General features: G+C 42.5%; 1 protein-coding gene across 1 annotated transcript; it reads left to right on the forward strand.

Moving 5' to 3' along the window:
* On the forward strand, positions 1 to 22515 carry LONP1 (lon peptidase 1, mitochondrial). The gene is made up of 18 exons (XM_033003098.2): positions 1 to 390; positions 2499 to 2587; positions 2978 to 3097; positions 5690 to 5918; positions 6479 to 6540; positions 7159 to 7288; positions 7683 to 7766; positions 9417 to 9637; positions 11203 to 11341; positions 13439 to 13617; positions 14784 to 14871; positions 16294 to 16416; positions 17178 to 17294; positions 17591 to 17731; positions 17815 to 17980; positions 19015 to 19223; positions 20491 to 20655; positions 22131 to 22515. Exons 1-18 carry the CDS (start codon positions 25 to 27, stop codon positions 22293 to 22295), a joined length of 2793 nt encoding a protein of 930 aa, XP_032858989.2. The 5' UTR covers positions 1 to 24; the 3' UTR covers positions 22296 to 22515.
* Positions 22516 to 23341: the final 826 nt, after the last annotated feature.

Consider the following 23341-nt stretch of genomic DNA (forward strand, 5'->3'; position numbering starts at 1 on the left):
GTCGTGGCGCCGCGCGCCGGTAGCATGGCGGCCGCCCGGTGCTTGCGGCTGTGCGGGCGCTGGCGGCCGGCGCTGCTGGGTCCCGCCCGGCGCCGCCTCTTGCCGGCCGCCTCCCCCGCCTCCCCTCCGGGCGCCGCGCCGCCGGGCCGCGCCGCCTTCAGCACCGGCCCGCGATGGCACCAGCGGAGCTCCGGGGGTCTGGCGGGGGGCGACGCGCTGGAGGGCGGCGGCGGCGGCGAGGACGGCGGCAGCGGTGGGGCGGAGGCGGGCGGCGCTGGGCCGGTCATGACGGCGCTGACGCCGCTGCTCGTCCCGGAGCATTTCCCCAACGTCCCTCTGATCGCCGTGACGCGCAACCCCGTCTTCCCGCGCTTCATCAAGATCATCGAGGTGAGGGGTCGCGGGCCCGGCCGAGGCAGCTCGGCGGAACGGGAGCGGGAGCGCGGGCCGCCGCCGAGAGGTGCTGGGGCCGCGGGCGGGCCTGCGGCCGGTGGTGACGGTGCCGAGGGCGGCCTTGCCTGGCCTGGGCGGGGAGCCCCTCGAGGGGCCGGGGCCGGGGCTGTGGCCGGCGGTGCAGCCGTCCTTCACCGCGCACACGGGGCGGGAACTTGGCTCCCGGCTTCTGGCAATAGCGGGGGGGCTTTTCTCAAAGCCGTACGCTGTCGTTACGGATTTCTTTTAATTGTAGAGTACTGGAGAGGGTAGCAAGGTATGTAATGCTCTAGGGCCTTCTGTTTCTTACATTTATTTCTAACTGTGTAGCCAGGCTGTATTGGAGCAGTGGTTTCTTTTGGGACAGTTACGAACTTCGGGTTTCATAAGTATTGCATCAGAGTCAGTAACACCCCTTCTAACGGGGAAGGTCAGTGATGCACACAGAAAGTCTTCCAGTTTGCTGTCTTCTCTGTGTTCTTTTACTGAAGGTTAAGCAAATGTGTCCTTGGTTTAGCTTTGTGGGCTTGTGTCACAGCACCAAAAACAATGTTTGTGAAGGCAGTAAACTGTGAGCTGCAAGAAGAAAGCGTGAGATCAGTATAGAGCAACACTTCTATGGTGAGAGAGGGTGCTGAGGGATGGGGATGGTAATGTCAACATTTTAGATTGTGATCCTTCCCCTCTGCACCCCTATATGTATTTTTAAGCTTGATCTTTGGTAAGTCACTTGAGCTCACAGGCCAAAAATACTTTTTTCTCCTGAAATGCAACCATTTTGGAACAAGTATTCATATTTTGTGCCACTCACTAGTATTCTCCCAATCTGATTTTGGAATAAATGTATCAAGCACTGAATCAGTACTTTCCTGTTCCTGTAGTATTACTTATCATAATGTTATTTCTACTGTAGTATTTTTCTGCATGTCCAAATCTAATATGTGGAGTTTTTAGTGTCTTTGTAGCTATGTTGGGGGAAGGAGAAGATTATATATAGTTACGATATTTAGGCATGTAATCATATGACACTTTTATGTAAAAGTCATTAATTTTAATGCATAGGTCAACAGTGTCTTACATTAAGATAATTCTGAATTTCTGTCTTATTCTGTGAAATCATTGGGCTGCCAGTTAATACTTTATTTCCAGACAGTGTGAAGTCTTTACAGCGAATATGGAATTCTTAATTTTCTTCTTTCTGTTAATGTCTGTGACACTGGCAAGCATAGTTTTGCTAGACATTGTGTAAAATTAAAACAGGTATACCAAGATTAGAATGGGCTAACAACGGTGGTATTACTCGTACTGCTCTGTCAAGACCATGCTGTTTATTGTCAAAAACGTTGAGCAATGCAGCTTGTGTCCATCACTGAAAGAATACTCAGTGGTCAGCAGTGTGACTTCATGCAACAGCAAGATTCACAAGGAGGTATTTTCTCGGTCACTCGAGGTTCAGCCTGCTGTGATAACAATTACAGTGGTGCTGGGAGATCTGCCAGGGACAGATGTGTGGCATCTAGAGAGCAGAGAGGAGTAAGACAGTAAAACAGGAATACTGGTAGGGACTCAGGTAGGCTGGTGGGTGTAGGAGAGCAATTGAATAGAGCAGGCTTTGGGGAAGAGGATTTAAACTCAGGTGGGTGGGCAGAATTCAGGCAATTGATGGGGAAGATTGGACTAGCTCCTGGTAGAAGTGGGGAGCTGGGACATACAAGTGTGGAAGGGGGAAGGGAACAGTGATAGCAACATAAACTCTTTACAGAGTGTTGTTGAAGTTACTGAGAGGTTTCTTGCTCATAAGACTTGTACAGATTAGGACTAATTTCTCCCCCTACCTTCAAGTTTGCTTTATGTACTCAGTGACTTGTTTTAAACACTCAAATTTTGTATTTCTCTAATATTCTTCCACTTCGATATTACTGTCCCTTAATGAGGGCAAGACTAGAAAAATCTGAGATTAGACTTCATAATTCAGTCATAGGGTTTCACCATGCCTGGCTTTACACACTGAGGGTGCAAAGCTTACAAAAAATCCACCCCTGACTTCTTACCTGTTGTTGTCCTAGGTAAAAAATAAGAAGCTGGTTGAGCTGCTGAGGAGGAAAGTTCGTCTTGCCCAGCCTTATGCTGGTGTTTTTCTTAAAAAGGATGATAAGTAAGTAATTTCTCTTGATCTTTTAAAAAATTTAAAACATTTTTTAAATGCTGCATTTACATTGAAAGCTATAATTTAAAATTACCTGACTTGCATGGTATTGCAGAAATTGTGTATAGGCTTGGAGCATCCCTTTACTAACACAGTTTTCATTACCACCACCAGCTAGGAGTCTGAGTCTTGCTCTAGAAAAGGCTGTTATTATTTGGGAGGGAGATGAACCGTCCAGGTAGTTGGGTGATTTGTAAAGGTATCAGTGGGGATAAAGGGAAGTGTCTTTGCTCCTGAGTCCAGTTTAATGTTCTGCAACCAGCGATTGTTTCTTTTGGTTTTAATCTTACCTGCTTTCTCAAGATTCTGAATATCTACTCCAACTTTTTTCCTCAATAGCAATGAATCTGACGTGGTGGAGGATCTGAATGAAATCTACCAGATGGGAACTTTTGTACAGATTCATGAAATGCAGGACCTTGGAGACAAGTTGCGTATGATAGTCATGGGACACCGAAGGTAATTAACTTGTACTATTACTGCATCTCACCAGACTTCTTTACAAACAGGTGTATCCCTTTATTGTTTTCACCATGTGTATGCATTTTCATACACAGCTCAGGTATGGCAAGCTTTTGCTTTGTTACCACAGCATATTCTGATAGTGCTCTGGTGCGCCAGCCCCAATATTCTGTGTACTATTACAGATGCAACAGGTTAGCCACAAAAAGGAAGAGTTAGTGCATGTCATGCTCATATAAACAGTAATGTGATTCAAGCAAACATTCATTAAACTGAAGTTTAGCATTTTCTTTGACAAGTACGGCAAGGCTTAGTAATGGTGAAAAAAAAAATACCTGGAACTAATTCAAGCTTTTGTGTTTTTTTTTTTTTTTTTTTTTTTGGTTTTTTTTTTTTTTTTTTTAAAAAAAGCAAAAAAAGGTCCAGAACTGTAATTATGTCTTGTCTATATAATCTTGTCCCAGAACTGAATTTAAGTAAATAGGATTATTGCTGGGAACGTACATTTAGCTATTTGTGCTAAGTATTTTGAGCTAAGACAATATAAAATTGTGGTTTTAAAAGCATCAAATAATTAATTTACATTAGAAAGGAAAATAAGGGGACAGAAACGTGGTGGGGGAGGCAGATTCAGGGTGGGGTTTGCTTTGAAGCATTGCTTTTTTCTTCCCACTCGCTTTGCTTTGCCTCAGTTGCATTTGTTCTGGACAGCAGAGAATGGGCAGTACTTCTTGAAGCTGAATTCGTGTGAGTTTGCAAGTCAGCTCTTTTCCAAATCAAGTCTTAGGCCTCCTGCTGCATTATCAAAGTTCAACCGTGTTTGATTAAGTTTTGGAAATTGGCAGCTATTGGTTTTGGTTTACTTGGAATAGAAACATTTGCCTATAACTTGGAAGGGGTTGGGAGCTGGTGTTTGATTGAGACACAGAGCACTGGTCAGTCATGTCCATAGGAACCACACTGGATATCAGATCTGAGGAGCATGCTGCACTTATGGTGAAAAATATAGAGAAGGAAACTCTTATATCAGCAGCCAAAATAATGAAATGTATGGTGTCCTGCAAGGGTGCGTCTGCTTATTTCTAAATCTCTTCCTTAGCTCTCCCCATATACCTTCTAGCATGCCTTCTGGGTCAGGACAGCAGCTTCTGTAGTCAATCTAGAGCCATTTGCATGCTGACTGGCCAGCTGGCTGCTGCTAAACTCTGTTCCAGTTGCCCTGCAAGGGGATGTTCTATCCAGCAACTGATTTTCACCCTCCAGAAAATGTTTTTGAGCTTAATTGTCTGTGACCCTTCTGTTGACAAGAGTAGTCAAAAGTCGCTAGTGGCAGGCAGTTGGAGGTCACATGGAAAAGAAGCCCTACACCCCGCACGTAATGGCAATTATCCTTCGAGCACAGAGTCTGCTACACCACAAGGCTTTTCTGGACTCCATATTCACAGCCTAGTAAGACAACTTTGTCAAAGGCTATGGCAGTTCCTGAGTGTTTGTCTAGCACTTGTCTTTGATGGGGAAACCTTTTAAGCCAGTGGGGAGGCAAGATTTTGATCCTTTTCTGGACAACTGTAGGTTGTAACCTGTGTTGAAAATGTCTGACATGAGGTTATATGCACAGCAGGCAAAATTCAGAGAAGTTTAAAAACAGTAACAGGGAAAATAATTTTTGGGAAGGTGATTATGCTGTGTGATCTAGCCTGTCCCTTTTAGGTATTAATACTCAGTTAATCGTTGTGGAATATATTGTGGGTTTGATCCCTCTCAAAATCATAATTAGAAAATCACTTTGTGTAATAGACTGAACTTTCAAATGTGTAGGTATGGAATTAAGGTCCATTATACACATGATATGTAGTATTTAGTATTACAGTAGGTAATGCAGCAGATGTGGTTTAAAGCAGAAAGATTGATTGCTGAGAATCAGAAAACTGAAAAAGCAGAACATTATATTCAGCATTAAAGTGAAACGGTGAACTTGCTTTTCACGAAAGACAAGAAGAGGGTATGAATCCACATCAGTTACTGGTTCACACAGCTAGAGGAACTAGCTCCAAAGCAGACATACTAACAACGATGCCTTATTTTTTGTTCTGTTCATGTGCTGCAACTTATCACCGAGAAGTCAGACAGTCTGTGATACTGAGCTTTGTGTGCATGTGTATGTTCACCGGCATTTAGATTATTTTTCTGTTAATCATTGGAAATCTGTTTCTGTAGTTCCGCAGCTGGTTTAAACTAGCATAATTTATGACAGTGGTGATGTCAGCTGCCCTTGCGCTCTCGTTCACACACCAACAGGCTAATTCAGTGGTCAGTTAACTTTTTTGTGTGTCAACTTATTGTAAATTTACTTAATAAGTCCTATCAGTATCTACCACTTGATTATCACGGTTTTACTAAATCAAGCCTTATTTTGACAAAATGAACCAGAAGCTAATTCTTGTCAAAACATGTACAATCACCTTTGTCAAAGTTTGAAATTTTAGTTTCCTCAAAATACAACTTAGACTCTTCCCTCTTCATGCTGAAGAACTGAAATAATGTATAACAAAGGGGAACTGATTGTAGCTGGTTTCTTTTGGCTTTCAGAATTCGTATAAACAAGCAACTAGACGTGGAGCCTGAGGAGCCTGAGAACAAACAGAAGATTAGAAGGAAACAGAAGCGCTCTAAGAAAGAGTCTGAAGAGGAGCCTGGAGCAAAGGACCAAGCTGTGGAAGTGGTACTAGATCCTGTAGCTGCTTCCTCGCAGGAAGTTCTCATGGTAGAAGTAGAGAACGTGGTTCATGAAGATTTTCAGATCACAGAAGAGGTTAAAGTGAGTGAATTAATTGTACAAACCTGGACTTGTCCTGTAGAGTTGTACCTACATTTCTTGCTTAAAAGTAAGAGTTCTGAAATTGGCCTGCAATTTCAGGCTTAAGAAACCAGTTCCTTCTCACAGTTACTGCATGACAGGATTATAAGAAAATAACGATTTTTCATTGCAACAGCTCAATTCCTTAGAACTGGTCACTTAAAGTTGCTGAGTTAAGAGGTTGGGCTGTGCTTCAATCTGTGTAGTATCCTCTATCAAACTGAGTCTTTGCTCCAAGGTGACTTGAGTGGTCAACCTAATCATATCTTCTGGCCAAGAACCAGTTAAGTTTTGTGCATGCAGGAAGCCAGTCTGTAGCCCTTCTTGCCTTCCCTTGCCTCCCAGGAGGAATAACAGTCCCAATCCCAAAGTACCATTACAGCACACCATTGCACATGGGTGCCCAGGGACTGTATTTCTGTGTTCCCATGATGGAGAGGTTGGGGAATATCATATTTATACTGAGGCCTTGTCTGTTCTTTCCGGTATTTTTGCTGATTACATTTTTGTTGTGTTTATAGGCACTTACTGCAGAAATTGTCAAAACAATTCGGGACATCATTGCCTTGAACCCCTTGTACAGGTGTGTGTTTCCCATGCTGCCCTGCTTTGGGAACAGTGTGTTCTCAGCCTGAAGTATCCTGAGATTTTCTATGCCACTTGTCCTTTTGCTGTAACGAATAAAAGGTATTTTCTGAATTGTCACCTCGAATTTTGGTTTGGGTTGTAAGCTTTATCATCCACTGTAGGGAACAGAGGGGAAGTTCCGAAAAACTAACGTGAAAGGTAGATACAAGGTAGGATGGGAAGTTCTGTGGCTGGTGATACGGGTCGAAGTATCATGCTTAGTATCTAAGTATCAGTCTAAACTCACTGCAGTATCATGGTCTGATGCATGTAATATGAGCATCGTAAGAGTCTTAGCATACTGGCACACAGAAATTTTACTTAACTGTTAAGACAGCATTTTATATATTTAGTTTTATTTATCAGCAACCATTCCTTTTATCAGGTGGTTTTTGTGTTTGTTACTGAGTATTGGTTTAGTCAAATTTAAATAAGTTAGTTATTTTGCTATGAAACTGAGCTGTGTTTCACTTCTTTGCTCTGTCATAACAAGTAAATAACTTTGTAAGGAAAATTCCTTTACAAATGTAAAACTTTACAGAGCATTTTGGATTTTATGACCATTTTTTTTCAGGGAGTCTGTACTTCAGATGATGCAGGCTGGACAACGTGTGGTAGATAACCCTATCTATCTGAGTGACATGGGTGCAGCACTAACAGGGGCAGAGTCACAAGAACTTCAAGACATCTTGGAAGAAACCAGTGTAAGATGAAGCTTTTAAGTAAAGCTATGCTAACTGAATCAAAAGTATGTCTGTTACATGTCATGGTTTCTTTACCAGCCTCAGTACAGAGGGGACTTCAGTACTGTGTTTGATAGGTTAATATCAGTGACTAGATTCCTGTTGAAGGATATAGTAAGTCATCAATAACTTGCCTGAAGGGAAAGGCTGGATGCTCTGCATCTTTGGTAGCAAATAATTTTCTTTTGTGCATTGGTTGCATGCTGTGGAATTGCTATACAGTTCATCTTTCCACATCTGCAAGTGCTGGAGAGTTCTCCCAGACAACCTGTTGGATCTTTTTATTCTCCCTTTCTCACTGGGAGTTGACAAGAGTGTCATGTCTGAAAACTCATTTTGTGTCTACCTTTTCCAGATTCCCAAACGGCTTTACAAAGCCCTTTCCCTTCTAAAGAAGGAATATGAGCTGAGCAAACTTCAGCAGCGTCTTGGAAGGGAGGTAGGTTTTTCAAGTAACAGATACCTTGTATGCATTTATATCGCGTTCACCACTGAGATGCTTAGCACAGCTAGTGAAGAATTTTAAAGCAAGACAATGATACATACTCTAAAGGGAGGTTATTTTAGAGTTAAGATTTAATATTCTTCTTCAGTTAGAAATACGATTTTTCATGCACATTGTAGAAGTAACAAGACATGAGGCTACAGCATCTGCTGTGCAATTGTGTTCAAGTTGTAATTTCATGCAAGCAGGTAAATCCTAGAGGACTGCAGTTTACCAAGCATCTTCGTAAAAATATACAGCATAATACTATGTATAGCACATAATAGTGTAAATAGCATAATGTTATTTTAAAAGACCCTCTGCTAACCACTGTGAACTGCAGTAGTTCCTGACTGTTGTAAGTTTTAATCAGAACACAGTCACTGCATCAAAATGGTGACTAAGTATGTGAAGTATAAAGATTTGTGTCTACCGAGTTAGAAGTTCCTGGATTTTTTAACTCCCAGTAATTGGGGCTTTTAAAATTCATGTTAAGTGCAACATGCTTTTGGGGTTGGGTGGGAATTGTTGGAGACTTCTTAAGCAAATTGGACATGTGCAGTCTGTGCAACCAGATGGGATGCTTCCAAGGATGCTGAAAGGCCTTTTCAGTGTCATTATTTTGTTGTCTCAATCATCTTTAAAACACTGTGGTGACTGGGGAGGTTCCTGGTAAGTGGAAAGAAGTAAATGCCATGCCCTTCTTCAAGACAGAAAATTGGGGAACTATAGACATATCAGCCTGCCCTCAGTCCCTGGGAAGGTTATGAGGAAAATCTTCCTGGAAGCCCTGTACAGGCAAATGGAGGACATGATTTGGAAGAGCCAGAAGGGATTTTCCAAGAGCAAACTGTGCCTCACCTACCTGATTGCCTTCTCTGATAAGAAGGTCTAGAGCACAAAGGGAGAACGATAACTATTGTATACTTTGACATTAGCAAGGCCTTTGTGGTGGTCAGCCAGAGTATTCTTATGACCAAATTGAGATGTTACAGACTGGAAGGATGTAGTACAGGGTGGGTGAAAAATTGGCTAGACTACTGGGCTTAAAAGGGGGTGATCAACACCATAAAGTCTTAACTGCAGCTAACTACTAGTGATGGCCCTCAGGAAGTCAGTAAGAACATCGTCAAGTTCAACAAAGAAAAATTAATAGTCCCACACCTGCGTTGGAATAACCCTGTGCAACAGTACAGGCTGGGTGCCAACCAGATAGAAAATAGCTTTGCGGAAAAGGACCTCGTGGCTCTGATGAGCTGACCATGAATTAACAGTCTGTCCTCGTGGCAAGGAAGGCCAACTGCATACTGGGCTCTATTTGCAGTTGTGTAGACAGCAAGTCAAGAGAAGTGGTTATTCCCTTCTATTTGGCACTATGGAGATCACATCTGGCTAACTCAGCCCAGCTCTTGGTCTCCCCAGCATAAAAAAAAAAAACATTTAAGTACTGAATTATGGCCAGTGGAGGGAGCTGGAGTATGTCATAGAGTCACCTTTTATATTAGAATGTGCTGCAAATTATTTTTGAGCAGTATTTTCAGTTTCTGAGAAGGTCATAACTGGGAAGTACTTGGAAATAGTTACTGTATTTGTTGCTTTGTCTAGGTTGAGGAGAAGATAAAGCAAACACATCGCAAGTATCTTCTCCAAGAGCAACTGAAGATCATTAAGAAAGAGCTAGGTCTGGAAAAAGAGGACAAGGATGCTATAGAAGAGAAATTCCGTGAGCGACTAAAAGAGCTGGTAGTGCCGAAACATGTAATGGATGTGATTGATGAAGAGTTGAACAAGTTGGGCTTGCTGGATAATCACTCCTCAGAATTCAAGTGAGTGCATGGCTGTGTCCTCTGCTGTCGGGGTTAGTTGGGAGAATGAGAGAAATCAATACAATTCTGTGAAACTCTTACTTTAAGAGTTTCTTTTCGCTTTTTGTCACAGTTGTTTTCCCTGAATGTAGCATGTGATCACATCCTAGCTATAGGATTGTACTCCAAACCTCCTATGTTTTACTGCAGTTTACCTATTTTGATCATTTCAGGTCTTCTCTTGCAGCCTAATGCTGTGGATAAGAACTGTGTAGTTCGTTCCCCCTCATGAAATGTGCAGCAATTCCTTCAGCCTTACACCTCTACTGAGGTGTTTTCATTAGATGTGAGAGAAGCCAGTTGCTAACACATGACATTGGCTAAACTACCTGAGGTGGTCCCTGAAGTGTTGAGGCAGGGTTGGAATTGCAAAGGAGTGAATAGCATTTACCACATAATCTGTAACGTGGATTGTCAGAAACTGAGCTTGCTTTCAACATCTCTTGTCTGTTGAGGTGGTGTGTGCTATACAATAGAGCAGTCAACGTACTCATAAGCACTGTAATGTCCTGGATCTTTGCTTCTAAAACAAAGTATCTTTTATGGAGTAAAAGACTGTGTTTGGGGGCAGACGTGTCATTTGGATGAGAAACATCTTGATAATCATATACCAGGAGGAGGGAGGAAGCTAGGAAAGGCGTACTGGGCTTCACAAGACAGCATAGTACTTTTCCCTCAGGCTAGTAACAGCGGTAGCAAGTTTGCAAAGGAAGTACTTGGGAGAAAAAAGTCAAAGCGATTGCTATCGATTGAATCCTGGGGCCAGCCAGCCAGGCATGGTGAGGTTGTGCTTCTCTATAGTTGTGACTGCATGTAATTTACTATTTACTGGATCTTGCAGACCTGCCTGTACATTTGAATCCCTGATCTGAGTGTGCAGTTTTAGAACAGATGAGTGCTGCTTTTATGCACTTATATTCTTCTCAGCAGCAATCTGTTTAAACTGATTATCTCTACTGTTAGCTTTGTCACTAACATCCTTACCCTCATGTCTTAAATCTCTCTCTGTCGTGTTGTACATCCAGCTGTTTTTCCTTGCTTCTGAGCCAGGAGTCTTCCTTTATGTTGTCTTGGTCCACTGGGGAAACAGACAAAACTGGTTTTCTATCTTTTAAGTTTCATAATGCAATCCAGACAGTTGACAGTAGTGCAGAGCTTGCAAACAGTCCTGCTCATCTTCAGACAGGAACCAGCCCCTCACCAAAAAATCATACAGGGAATTTATGTGCAGAAGTCTAGGTCTTTGCATGGTGTGTTGGAGGTTCTTGGTCTCAGGAAAGCAAAAGCTGTGGAAAAAAAGCTTTGATTATTTTTTTTTTTTAAGGGGGGCGGAGCAAGGGACAAGGGAATGAAGACCATAACAGACATTTAGCAGTGACTGCCCAGATAATGATGTTCTGTTCATAGTTTCTTTTCCATGAGTAGTTTATATCCCACTTGTTCTGGATGAGGTTATTTTGGAAGGCAGTGGAGGAAGGCATGAGCTGGTTGTTGTCAAATCACTCTCATTTTTGTGTTTCTGTCAGTGTTACACGGAACTACTTGGACTGGCTGACATCCATCCCGTGGGGTAAGTGTAGTGAGGAGAACCTGGAGCTGACCAGAGCCCGAGCAGTTCTGGAGGAGGATCATTATGGAATGGATGACGTCAAGAAGCGAATTCTGGTAAGGCAGGAGTAGGCAGTGTGTCCCATTTCACACTCTGCTTAGCATCAGACATTTTGGACGTGTTTCAGATTCCAGCCCTCCACTGAATTTGTGTTAATTCATGATCAGAAAGCTACGTGAAAGAACAGAGTGTTCTGACGATCAGTTAATGTGTTTAATTACTTGTGACATTGAAGGTCATATTCTGATTTCAAACCACAACACACTGTTCTACTACTTAATGCTGTGCAAGTGAAGAAGTGTCCAAGGGAAGCAGTCTCTGAATTTTAATCCACTTGTTCAGAGGCTATTAAAATGGTTCTACTTGACTGACAAAGCTACTGTCTTTCCAAAACACACTGATTCTCTACTCATAACTGAAATTAAGAGGGGGCAAGTTAGCCAAGATGCATGTTTGCCTCACAACCTTTACCTAGCCCCAGAGTTGTGTTGGATGTAGAATGGTTTATAATCTGTTCAGTACACACCTCATAAGCAAACAGGGTAGGCTTCAGTGTTGCCTTGTTCTACAACTTCGGTCACTTTTGCCTGAGGATGTCCTGCCTGTGCTTGCTGTGGTTAGGGAAGCTCTTTTAGATAAGAATAAATACTTGCAACAACTTCAACTTGCTGTGAGCACTGCCTTCCTTTCCAGAGGACAGGAATAGGCTCCTCCTTGTAGCCAGTCAACACATTCGAGCCATGAAAGGCAATCCCAGTGCTGGCAGGATTTGTGTCATACTGAGCAAGTACATGAAAGTGCCCAGTGAAGGGGAAGCAGGTACAGAGACTGATTTTGCATTAACAAATCGTGGTGAGAGCTTAGCAGATTTGATGAAGCTGTTGAGTGTAGCTAGCCTTCAACTTGGCCCTTTCCTTCCAAAGAGGAGTAAGGCAGTTTCTCTTACTGTTCCCACGTGCTGTTTATAGCAGAGCTTTGTGTTGGGATAGCGCTGATGGTACTTCAGCCACCTCAGTAATGACTGTGCACAGAAGCCATATAGGCATCTCCTAAACTAACAGTACAATGTCGTTATACATAATGAATAGTAAATTCTTAGATGTCATGGGATTTTGCTTTTATTAAATTGCTTTGTTCCAGTCTCTTCTAGAAAAAGATAAATGTTGTGAAGTATCTGCTGAGAGCCAAAGGGGGCCTCTTTCCATAGTAGTGTCCAAGACTTGTGACTAAGCCCTGCTATCTGATTTATTATTTTGAATGTTTTATGGTAAGCCTGTTGTTGCACACTTGCAAACTGATAACCCCTTTTGAGTATCAGTTTCTCACATTGCTTGTCAGCGCTACTCATGCTGATTTAGCCCAGACTTTATACAAAAATAGATTGAGTTGCATCATACAAGTCCATGGCTTTGATTATTGGTGTAATTAATTCCACGCAGAGGAGATTCCCCAGTTGTAGCAATGCAAGCAGAGTTGATGATTTTAAGGTACTGAGACATACCTTCACAGGTTTGAGCCTTTATTAGATCGGTGCTATTGTCTTTGTATAGTATTGCTGTGGAGTTCAGAGCTGTAGGGGGAAGAGACCAAGTCTCATCTTTGTTAAGTAGCTGGCTTGTTACAGGGGAACCAGATCTCTCTGCCCACTTGCACAGTGATTTCTCCACTGAAAGCATATGAGCAGTTGAGACTTTAGTTCTGAACCATGATCTTTTGATTTCTCAACTGCTGAGTGTTACTTGACAGTTGCCTAGCATAAGAATGTGAAAAGATGCAAGTTCAACTTACCAAAGAGGAAGCGGTACAGTAGGAGATGCTCACACGTAGCTTGAGAGACTCAGGTGAGAACTAGAGAAGCTTGGAGAAGAACTAGGAGTCTGTCTTCCCACTCGAAAAGAGTGGATACTGCTTCTTCTGGTGAGATGAGTACAGAGCACAAAACCCAGGGACAACAAAGCGTGTAAATAAGCAGAGGGAAAAGAGGTGCCCTGTTATCCTTACTCAGCTTCTCCCCTTGCCCTCCCCAGCTCTTTTGAGGACCAGTTTTGTGTATGATGCTTGTTTTCTAATCATTGCTTGACCTGATAACAAATATGTTTTGATGTTGCTGCAGTTGCCCTCTGTTCACTATGGGTGGTTCATCTGTTCTGCAGGAATTCATAGCAGTCAGTCAGTTGCGAGGATCCACCCAGGGAAAAATCCTGTGTTTTTATGGCCCTCCTGGAGTCGGCAAAACCAGCATTGCCCGCTCCATTGCCAGAGCCCTAAACAGAGAGTACTTCCGCTTCAGTGTTGGAGGGATGACTGATGTAGCAGAAATAAAGGGACACAGGTCAGTGTAACTTGAGCAGTTTCTCTATCCAGCAATTTTTACTAACGTTGCCAAAATAGGAACCTAACTGGAGTTGGACAATGTGTGTAACTTTCACTTCTGTTCTTCAACCCTTGCTGACAGGATTTGGGATCTAGGAAGAGGTGAGGATAGCAAAGGGCAGAGTTTGGAACATAACCGTATTTTTGTCTCTGAGTTCAGTCACTCCCTGCTTCTTGCGTATGCTTATGGAAGATCTTTGAAAAGCTGTGTGAGCTACCCAAAAGCATGGGACTAATTCATGCTAATTCATGTCTGTCTATAAATGCCAGCACTAGAGAATGATGACAGCTTGAACGGAGTCATTCCTGTGTTCAGGGGTGATTGAGGCTTGGTTTTTGAATAACCAGGAGGGAGATGCTGCATGAGGAAAACTTGGGAACAAGCATATTCACAGAGAGAACAAGAAGATATGAATACAAAAATCAGTAGATCCAATCCTGCCATGGGTTTATTTTCCTTCCACATACACCTAAAAACAAAACTAGCAGTGTTTTCAAACTAGGAGTAGCTGTTCTGCAGCATGAATTGAATCTGTGAGGTGCTGCCCAATATGATACAGAAGCAGAGAGAAATGTTTCATAAACTTCTCAGGATGTTCTCTGCTTTGTAACTCTTGGTATTCACTGTGTTACCCTCTTGCTCTGCTTCTGCATATTCCTGAATGTCACTTCCCTCTAGGAGAAAGATTGTATTTTGCTGTTAGAAGTTTGTTCCTTCAGGTGTATCTCTTGACTTACACTGATCTTCCTTTTTTGCCCTTATCAAGTGAGGGAATTAAATGTTCCTTTACTAACATTTTTTTACTCCAAAAAACAAGACGACACTATTCAAACATCTGTGTTCTCAGCATTATCTCTTGGCTTCCCTCTTAAAAGTGGTTAAAACTAAAGATAAAAACTGCAGTCTGGGAGCATTCTGTCAAAATTTGTGTCTGATCTCTACTGGAAACAGACTAGGTGGGTTTTGGTACTTAGTGTGGTGATGGGGGATGCTCTTGATAGATGTGAAAGAAATGTAAACTTGTTTCCAGGTAGGATATACCTGTTCCACCAGCTGCGTGCTATGTTGTGTGATGTGTGTTGTACGTTACAATGGTTCTCTGAATACAATCTCTGGTAAAACAGGAGGACATATGTTGGAGCAATGCCAGGAAAAATCATCCAGTGTCTGAAAAAGACCAAGACAGAGAATCCACTTATACTGATTGATGAGGTGATGTATCTGATCTTTCTTCTAGTTTTTGCTCTTCGGGACATGTATCAATTATTGACCCCAATAGGAAAGGTGAGGCAGTAACTCTCCTAAAAATCCCAGGTCTTTTCTATTGAAATGAGGCTGGGCTCTCAAGTTCTTTGGGTGACAGTGATACCTTAGATCCTTTGGTTTTTTTCTTCCTATAACACGCTTCAACTTTAATACTTCAGCTGTGCCCTTCTCCTTAAATTGCAGCTATTTGGATCACAAGGATCCTAATGAAGCTAGCTGGATATTCAGAGGCTTCAGTGGCTTTTGTGTTCCCTACCTAGGTGTGGGTACATCATTGTGCTTAAAACCATTATTGCCCATGTGATTATTAGAGTCACTCTCTCAGCAAGTCTAAGACAAGACTATAAGGAATAAGGTGCTTATCATCAATTTGTGATCTGATTTGAGAACAAATGAGTTGGGGCTACCAGTGTACTGCTTTGTGGAAAAACAAATAAGGACAGGATATGGTAACAGGTGTTTAGAGTAGAATAAAGATCTCTGTAGCCTCCTTGTGTGCCATGCCTGGGAAAGACCAACAGCAGATGTCTTGGGAAGGGTATGGGGGACCAAGAAACTGGGTAGTATAACCCAATACAATGTAACCAATTAGCATCTTGATTTGAAAGGTTTTGAAACCTGTAGATCACGGCACTGACTTAAGGTGGTGGTGAAGAGCCTTATATTGGCTGTAGTTGCAAACTGCATTATGTCCATCTAGTTAACATTACTCTTTAGGGAGAAAAAGCAGTGAAAAGCAGTCCTCTTGTGACCTCTCCTTCTGAGGACATGAACAATGCTGAAAGAGACAACCACCTTGGACATGGTTCTGGACAGCTAGGTGGCCCTGCTTGAGCAGTGGGGTTTGACAAGATGAGCTCGAGAAGTCCCTACCAGCCTCAATCAGCCTCTGATTCTGTGAAAGCAGCAAAGGGTCACTAGCTGAGCTGTGACGAGTGGCTGTGTGTAGGCACTTAGCACCTTGGACAGGGAAAGGAGAGTGTTAACTTACATATTAGAGAAATGATGTATAAGTTAGCACCCTGTACTCCTCCCACTGTGGAATAAGTATTCTGGTCTGTGACTGTAGCTTAGTTTAATGAGTAGTAGCCTGCTAATCCTCAATAACTCACTTCTGATTGTATACACACTCCCTGAGGCTTCATAGTGCTTCTCTACAACACTTAAATCCTGTGTCTTGTCAGATGTGCCATGTGCTCACATGGTAGGGTAGTGGGGACTTGGGTGAAGGTACAGAAAACTGGTAGACTGGTAGTGGCTGTTTATGAACAAACACATGAAGATTTTCAGATGGAGCCTTGAAATCTTTGCATAAGAATGGATTGTGATGAGAAAGTTCTTAGAGCATTTAAAGTTTGTCTCCTACAGGTGGATAAAATAGGAAGAGGATATCAAGGGGATCCATCCTCAGCCCTTTTAGAGCTGTTGGATCCAGAACAGAACTCTAATTTCTTGGATCATTACCTTGATGTTCCTGTGGATTTATCAAAGGTATTTCTCTCTTCTGCAGACATTGTGGAGCTGGAATGCATGAACGCAGAGATTTCCTGTCCATGAAAAGATGCTGACATTTTAGACAGTTGGAAAGGCAGACAGATGGGATTGAGACACAAGTGGTATAGGGCTGTCTCTGCAGTAGTTGGCTTTAACCAAAGTGTCTATACACACTTACGAGAACATGATCACCAACATATGTCCTATAGCCCTAACTCCCCGTAGAGCTAGGGACACAAAGATGTATGGTCTCATCTACAAAAAGCAGGAGTTTTTCTTCTGTGTAATGATTGGCAGAGTTGCTATCAAGTGAAGTGGACACATGCTGCTCTCAAGCCTTTGAAATTGGTTGTCTTCACACACTTGCACTTTTTACGCAGCTTACATTAATTGCAGAATTGATGGATTAGAAATATATATACATAATTTGGTCACTTCTGTGCTAACTTCATAGAAGGTAGAAGTAACTTAGAAGTGAGATCTAGATCTCACCAGGCAAATGGTTTCCTGGTCCATAGTGGACAATTCCAATTTCCCAGTTTGTGCTGTGTGTATTTCTAGACATTTATTTTGGGGATAGGGAACATCCTACTACACAGTTCTAAAATCCAAAACTTTTCCTATAATAAAAACAATTCCACAGAGAAGATGATCTTGCTCCATTCTTCAGACAGAAAAACACAGAACTGAGGAACTAATGCTTGAAATAAAGCAGCAGGTTAATGAAAACGCTTAATAGGATCTTGTAATACTTCCAGGTACTTTTTATTTGTACTGCCAATGTAACGGAAACCATTCCAGAGCCACTGCGGGATAGAATGGAGGTGATCAATGTATCAGGATATGTAGCAGAAGAGAAACTTGCAATTGCAGAGGTAAGAGGAAACCACTGATGTACTGTGAATTACATCTGATAAAATGTTTTTGGCAGATTCAGGCTTACATATTTAGATATTTTACATACAACTGTGTCAAAAAAAATTAGGCACGCGGCATTTTGGACAGAGTTCCTCTTAGGTGAACACCCAGTTAAAGTAACTCCAGTGTTCCATAGGCTGTGGACTCCAGAAGATGGCATTGAGCTAATAGCAGAATGAAGTTGAGTAAATTGGAACCACCAGGCTTTTGTCACAAATACTAAAAGAAGGGTGTGGGTGCTTATTTCTTTCAGAGGTATTTGGTCCCTCAAGCACGAGTTCTGTGTGGCTTGGATGAAAACAAAGCCAAAATCACATCAGATGTCCTGACTGTTCTCATTAAGCAGTACTGCAGAGAGAGTGGGGTGAGGAATCTGCAGAAACAAGTAGAAAAGGTGAGGGAAAGATTTGTAACCATTACCACTGTGCTTCAGCCTTCTTAGCTTTTTCTACAGAAACAAATTACTGTCTCACTCAGGTATTGAGGAAATCTGCCTATAAAATTGTGAATGGAGAAGCAGAGACGGTCCAGGTAACACCTGAAAACCTGCAGGACTTTGTAGGAAAGCCCATCTTCACTGTGGATCGCATGTATGAAACCACTCCTCCAGGAGTGGTGATGGGTCTGGCCTGGACAGCTATGGGTGAGATAAAATGACTTTTGGGTTAATGTCTACATTTCTGTATAATTTTCAAAAATCTAATGTGATAGTCAAACTGAATTTTCTCTACTGAGATCCCTTCACTGGAGAAGTTCTGCTGGCACCAGTAAAATTAATTTCTGTGGCCTTTTAGGTCCTGACTACTACTTCCCTCAAGAAGAGACCCTTTCTTATTCCCTTACCCAGGCTCATTTTAGCTTCAGGCCAACATGCTTTCTTTTTATTCTACATATCTCATACGAACCACACACATTAGGAATGGCAATGACTAAAAGCATAAGCCTTTTTAGGGAGGACAAGACTTTGCTTCCTTAAAAGCAGAAGGTGCCATTCAAACTTGTGGCACAGCTGAGGCATGCTGTATCTCGTCAGTGATGTGACACCACTGACTTGGCTTTTGATGTCAAGGGCAGATACAGGTATTCCAGCACTGTGGGGGTGGGTGCAGTTTGCTAGTTCCCATTCATTGGATTACTCCCCTAGTAACCTGGGGGCTTATGTGTACAACAGTATGGAAATAGAGCACATGGCAAAGGATATGACCCCTGAATACTGTAACTGATCCTGGGGAGAACTGAAGTAGTTAAGAGGGAAAAGATCAGTATAATGGAGAAGGTAAATAGGTGTCTGATACTGGAAAGCTGAAGTGGCTAGAAGTGTGTTTTGGTATGAGCTCATCTTGCTTGTTGGCTATGAAGAGCCTGAAACCATTATAACTGATTATTTCCACTAAACAGGGGTTGCATCCATATTGGTGGAGTGTGAAGTCCAAAGAAGCAATGAATGGAGACTGGCAGTTGCAATGCTGTTGAGATTTCTAGCTAGCCTTCCCGAAGGGGTTCAGAGAGCAGGTTTCAACTGCTTTTCTCCCAAGAGCTGGTGTCTCTGATAGGGAGCCCCAGTTCCACATTCCTGATATTGCTTCTGCATCACCAAAAGCTTCTGGTTTGATTTTTTTTTTTTTTTTTTTTTTTTTCCTTTGAATTTTCTCAGGATGTTTCTCTTCTCTTTCTTAGGAGGTTCCACTCTGTTTGTTGAAACATCTCTGAGGCGACCCAAAGACAAGGAGAACAAGGATGGGTCTCTTGAAGTAACAGGGCAGCTGGGAGATGTAATGAAAGAGAGTGCCAAAATAGCTTACACGTTTGCAAGAGCCTTTCTGATGCAGAAGGACCCCAACAATGACTTTCTCGTGTCTTCCCATATCCACTTGCATGTGCCAGAGGTAAATTGATGCAAAATTCACAGAGCATGCACAGCAGCAGGCTGGTTTTCTCCCCTGTCCGTAAAGCTGGAAAGCACTTAATTTGTCCATATGTTGTGCAGGATGCCCTCTTTTAGCAGTAAAACCTATAAAAGAAGACATTTTCTTCATGATCCTGTGAAAGCATTCTTATGGGCAATGTTTCCATTCCTTTCTGCAGCAAGCACATGGCAAGAATACAGGGGCTTGGATAATGCTGTAAGGAATCCTAGGCTTTTGTTGTAACTACTGGCCTTGTTGTGCAGGTGGGGAAACAATGGTATAGAAGTAAGTGATTTGGATAAAAGCTTGCATGCAGCTACAAGGAAACCAAAGTTTAGGTCTCTGTATGACCAGGCCTTCATGACAGCCTCGGGTAATTTACACATAATTGAAAATACTACCCTTGGTCTCTGTGCCACGGTTCCTAGTCCATGCAATGGCAGTGATTGCATTTTTTCAGTGTTTGGGACTAGAAATAAATGGACACAATGCTCAGAGGGACTCTCACACTGTGTAACAGGCTTTGGGCAGGTGCTTTGAAGACACATTTTATGCTATGATTGTGCCCAAGCTTTGCTTCTGAACTGTTGCATGCTTTCACCAAGTCCACAATCTCCTTGTTGCAGCTTGCTCTGTGTCTGTCTGGGTACTTGGCTGTTACCTATGTGTTCCTTTCCTGGAGGATCAGAGAACAGCAGACGTTATCTCTGCCTCTGCTCCCTCTCATTCATTTCTTCTGCTCTTACCTCAAAGATCTGTTTGATCTCTGATAAATCCAGACTCACTAGTTTAAGCCTGGATTTTGTTGGGCTTTCTAAAGCAAATGATCTTTTCTGCCTTGAATGATTTTCAGTATTGTCTTCCACTATTTTGTGTCTTTTGATGCTCTCTTCCGATGCTGACCGCTGCTACTTGTTTCCATGGTTGGCTTAGGTCAACAAAAGCCTTCAAAGTATTCACGCTCTGTTTTTTGCTCATGTTACTTACTCAAGGTGCTGAGGCTGATGAGTATTATGGTGGCATCAGGCCAGAAACCAAATTGTAGACTCATGAATAAGGTGAGGACTGGCATAGTTGTTAAGAGATCAGTCAATTGAAATAGGATTCCATCAGTGACACTTTCACAAAAACCTGAGTGACCCCGTGAAATTGGGCCCATGTTAAAACAGCAGTGACAGAGGTGTTGTCTGACTTACTACTCTTCGAATGAGCTAAAGACACAGGGGTTGTGCTTGTCTTTAAACAGGGAGCAACACCAAAAGACGGACCGAGTGCAGGGTGTACTATAGTAACAGCTTTGCTATCGCTGGCCATGAATTGCCCAGTGAGGCAGAATGTGGCCATGACTGGAGAGGTGTCATTAACTGGAAAAATTCTTCCTGTTGGTGGAATCAAGGAGAAGACTATTGCGGTAAGAGCTCTTCTCTTGTCTCTGTGCATCATCTGTGGGAGAGGGCCCTGGATTGGGCGCAGCAGTGGCTGGGACAACCAGAGTGATTGCTCCTGTGGTGGGAGCAGCAGTGCTTCAGTATACACTGCGGAAAGGCCTGCTGGGGGAGCAAGGGGATCTTGCCTGTGTGTCTGACTGTCGGGAAGATGCGACCCCTGGCTTTGTGTCAGGGCATCTGTGTTGATCTAGTTAACAGACTGGTGGAATTAAGAGTGGAAGTTGCCATCTGGCTGTTGAAGCTGTCTTATCTATCACAGATTCGTACGGTCTAATGATCTGTGCTGGGTTAAAGTGCCTGTTTAAGGAAGACATCCAGTGTAGATTTGACAGTAGCTATGAAGTATCATCCTTAATATTAAGGCTGTTCCCCAGTTCCAGTTTGACTTTGACTTTAAAAATTTTATATATAAACCCCTATGTTTTTTCCTGGTTTAGATGGAAGGAACCTACTTTTAGTGTCTTGGATTTTCCCCTACTCTTTTTTTTTTTTTAAGTAAGCTGTGTAGGCTGAGTTCTCTGAAGCACTCTTGCAGACACTGGATTTATAGTGGTGCTTGCTTTTTTGGTTTCAATCCTTTGCATTTTTCAGAATTCTTTTACAAGCATTGAATCCCTCTCCCTAGTTTTCATCTGCACAGCACCTGCCTACACCAGCCTTGCATCATGCACGTTCTTCTGTCTTCAAGAATGGTACTAGTTCTTTTGGTAGTCTATTGAGCTGGTTCACATCAGTCAGTGTTCTGTCCCCAAATCTATTTGTGCTACAGCCTTGTGCAATGCAATTCCTTTTCCTCGTGTGGCTTTAAAATGGGTAATTTTTCATTTTGTTTTGTGGTAGTCGTTACAGGACTGACATATGATAGAGATGTGTGTGGCACTGATGACTGGCTGCACTTGCAGAAGTGAGTGGCCACACAATGATAAATGCAGCGTTACCCAGGAAGTGAGGGGGTACAAACCTGCCACTTGATGAGTGGTCTCTACTTTCTGTGCTCAGTATCAAAAAGTTCTGTAGAATGTCATGCGTGTTGATGTGGTGGGTTAGTCTGATAAGCCAGTTCTAATTCTTCCTTTGATTCTAGGCTTATCCTCACTGAAGAACAGACTTCTATCCAATAGTATGAATTGTTCTAAACAGTGCCCCCCACTGTTCTGATATAGTCCCACTAAACTATCTCCTACTTCAGCTGTCTCTGCAGCTGAAAAGGTGGGACTGGAGTGTGTGTTCTGGGGGCTTGATGGACCACGTTCTACATCTCCCTCTTAGTCACATCTTCCATAAGTAATTCCCTTGCTGCTCTCCAAAGAACAGAGCAAAGCCAGATCATGCTCCTGAATAACTGTTCTCATTTCTGCATTCTAAAATGGGAGAGCATGGTTCTAGTAGACTGATGAATTTCTAGGGCTCAATATACTGCGTAACTTTTTCCCCATAGGCAAAGAGAGCTGGTGTTACCTGCATCATTCTACCATCAGAGAATAAAAAGGATTATTATGATCTTGCTGGATTCATCACAGAAGGACTAGAAGTACATTTTGTTGAGCATTATGAAGAGGTATTTGATACAGCATTTTCAAAGCTGGATTCTGCTAGAGGATGATGTTCAACAACCTGATGGTCAGAAGGTGGTCTGTCCCTTAATGCTCAGCCCCCACCCAGAAATGGGGTGACCTGGGGGCAATCCTGAAGTGGGACATGGAAGCTATTGCTGCTACGCAGCTACTGAAAAGAATGGCTTTGCTAGAATAAAGTATTTCTCTTTAATACTGAATTATGATCCATCTTAAGTATTTCCAATAAAATTATGAACTTTTACTTCAGGAATGTGCATGTTATTAGCCACCACAGACTTGATTCTTTATATTAAACCACAGGTCGATACCATCAGAAACAACTCCAGGCTTAACCAGAGAGCAGACCTGGACAAAAGAGCACCATGTTCAGAATCCACAGTTAGCACTGCATTCCACCCTAGACTCTTTGCCACTGTAGCAGCTGTATTATGTTCAGAGTGAAAAAAATAATTAAATGTCGTAGCATGACTGTTATACATCAATAAACACAGGCTTGGGCCAGAGACCTTGAGTACCTCATCTTATGGCAAATGCTAGAAAAAAACCAAATTGAAATATGGGAAGAGTAGTTAGATGAAGTCTAGTTGAAATATATTTCCTTGTGCAGGAAGACCAGCACTTGTCTTGCACTAAGGTAGCTCTTGGTGGAGAAGAAAGAATAATCCTGATTAAATCTAGGGAGTTCTTACTGACTGCAGTTCTCTCATAATTTGGTAACACACCGCAGAAAGTAGGGCAGGAATGGAGAATACAAGGGGATATGCATGAGTATGAAAAGCTGCACAAGGAACAGGCTGAAGTGCCATATGGAAGGAGTGTACAGTTGTTACTATTTTCAGCGGCAATTTTGGTCCCCCGACTTGTTTCCTACCACCATCTAGGTTTGGAGATGGTCTGGAAGTGGAAGGTATCACAGCCTTCCCAGGCTTAACTATTGCAGAGGCTCCCACACCCTGAAAAAGGCTAGCTCCTCAAGGTCTGGAGGAGGGAGAGGATTCCCCTCTAGAATGTAGCACAGGCCAGTACCAGCAATTCTAGTATCAACATCTCCACCTGCAGGTAAAATAAAACA

This window comes from Tyto alba, unplaced genomic scaffold (assembly GCF_018691265.1).
Source record: "Tyto alba isolate M040663 unplaced genomic scaffold, T.alba_DEE_v4.0 Super-Scaffold_20000042, whole genome shotgun sequence".
Taxonomy (NCBI): domain Eukaryota; kingdom Metazoa; phylum Chordata; class Aves; order Strigiformes; family Tytonidae; genus Tyto; species Tyto alba.

Excerpts from the sequence above, each read along its gene's own strand:
- LONP1 (XM_033003098.2), top strand. The coding sequence starts at position 25 with ATGGCGGCCGCCCGGTGCTTGCGGCTGTGCGGGCGCTGGCGGCCGGCG. Across the intron at positions 391-2,498 it reads GCTTCATCAAGATCATCGAG|GTAAAAAATAAGAAGCTGGT; the intron begins GTGAGGGGTCGC and ends TTGTTGTCCTAG. Across the intron at positions 7,767-9,416 it reads AGCAGCGTCTTGGAAGGGAG|GTTGAGGAGAAGATAAAGCA; the intron begins GTAGGTTTTTCA and ends TGCTTTGTCTAG.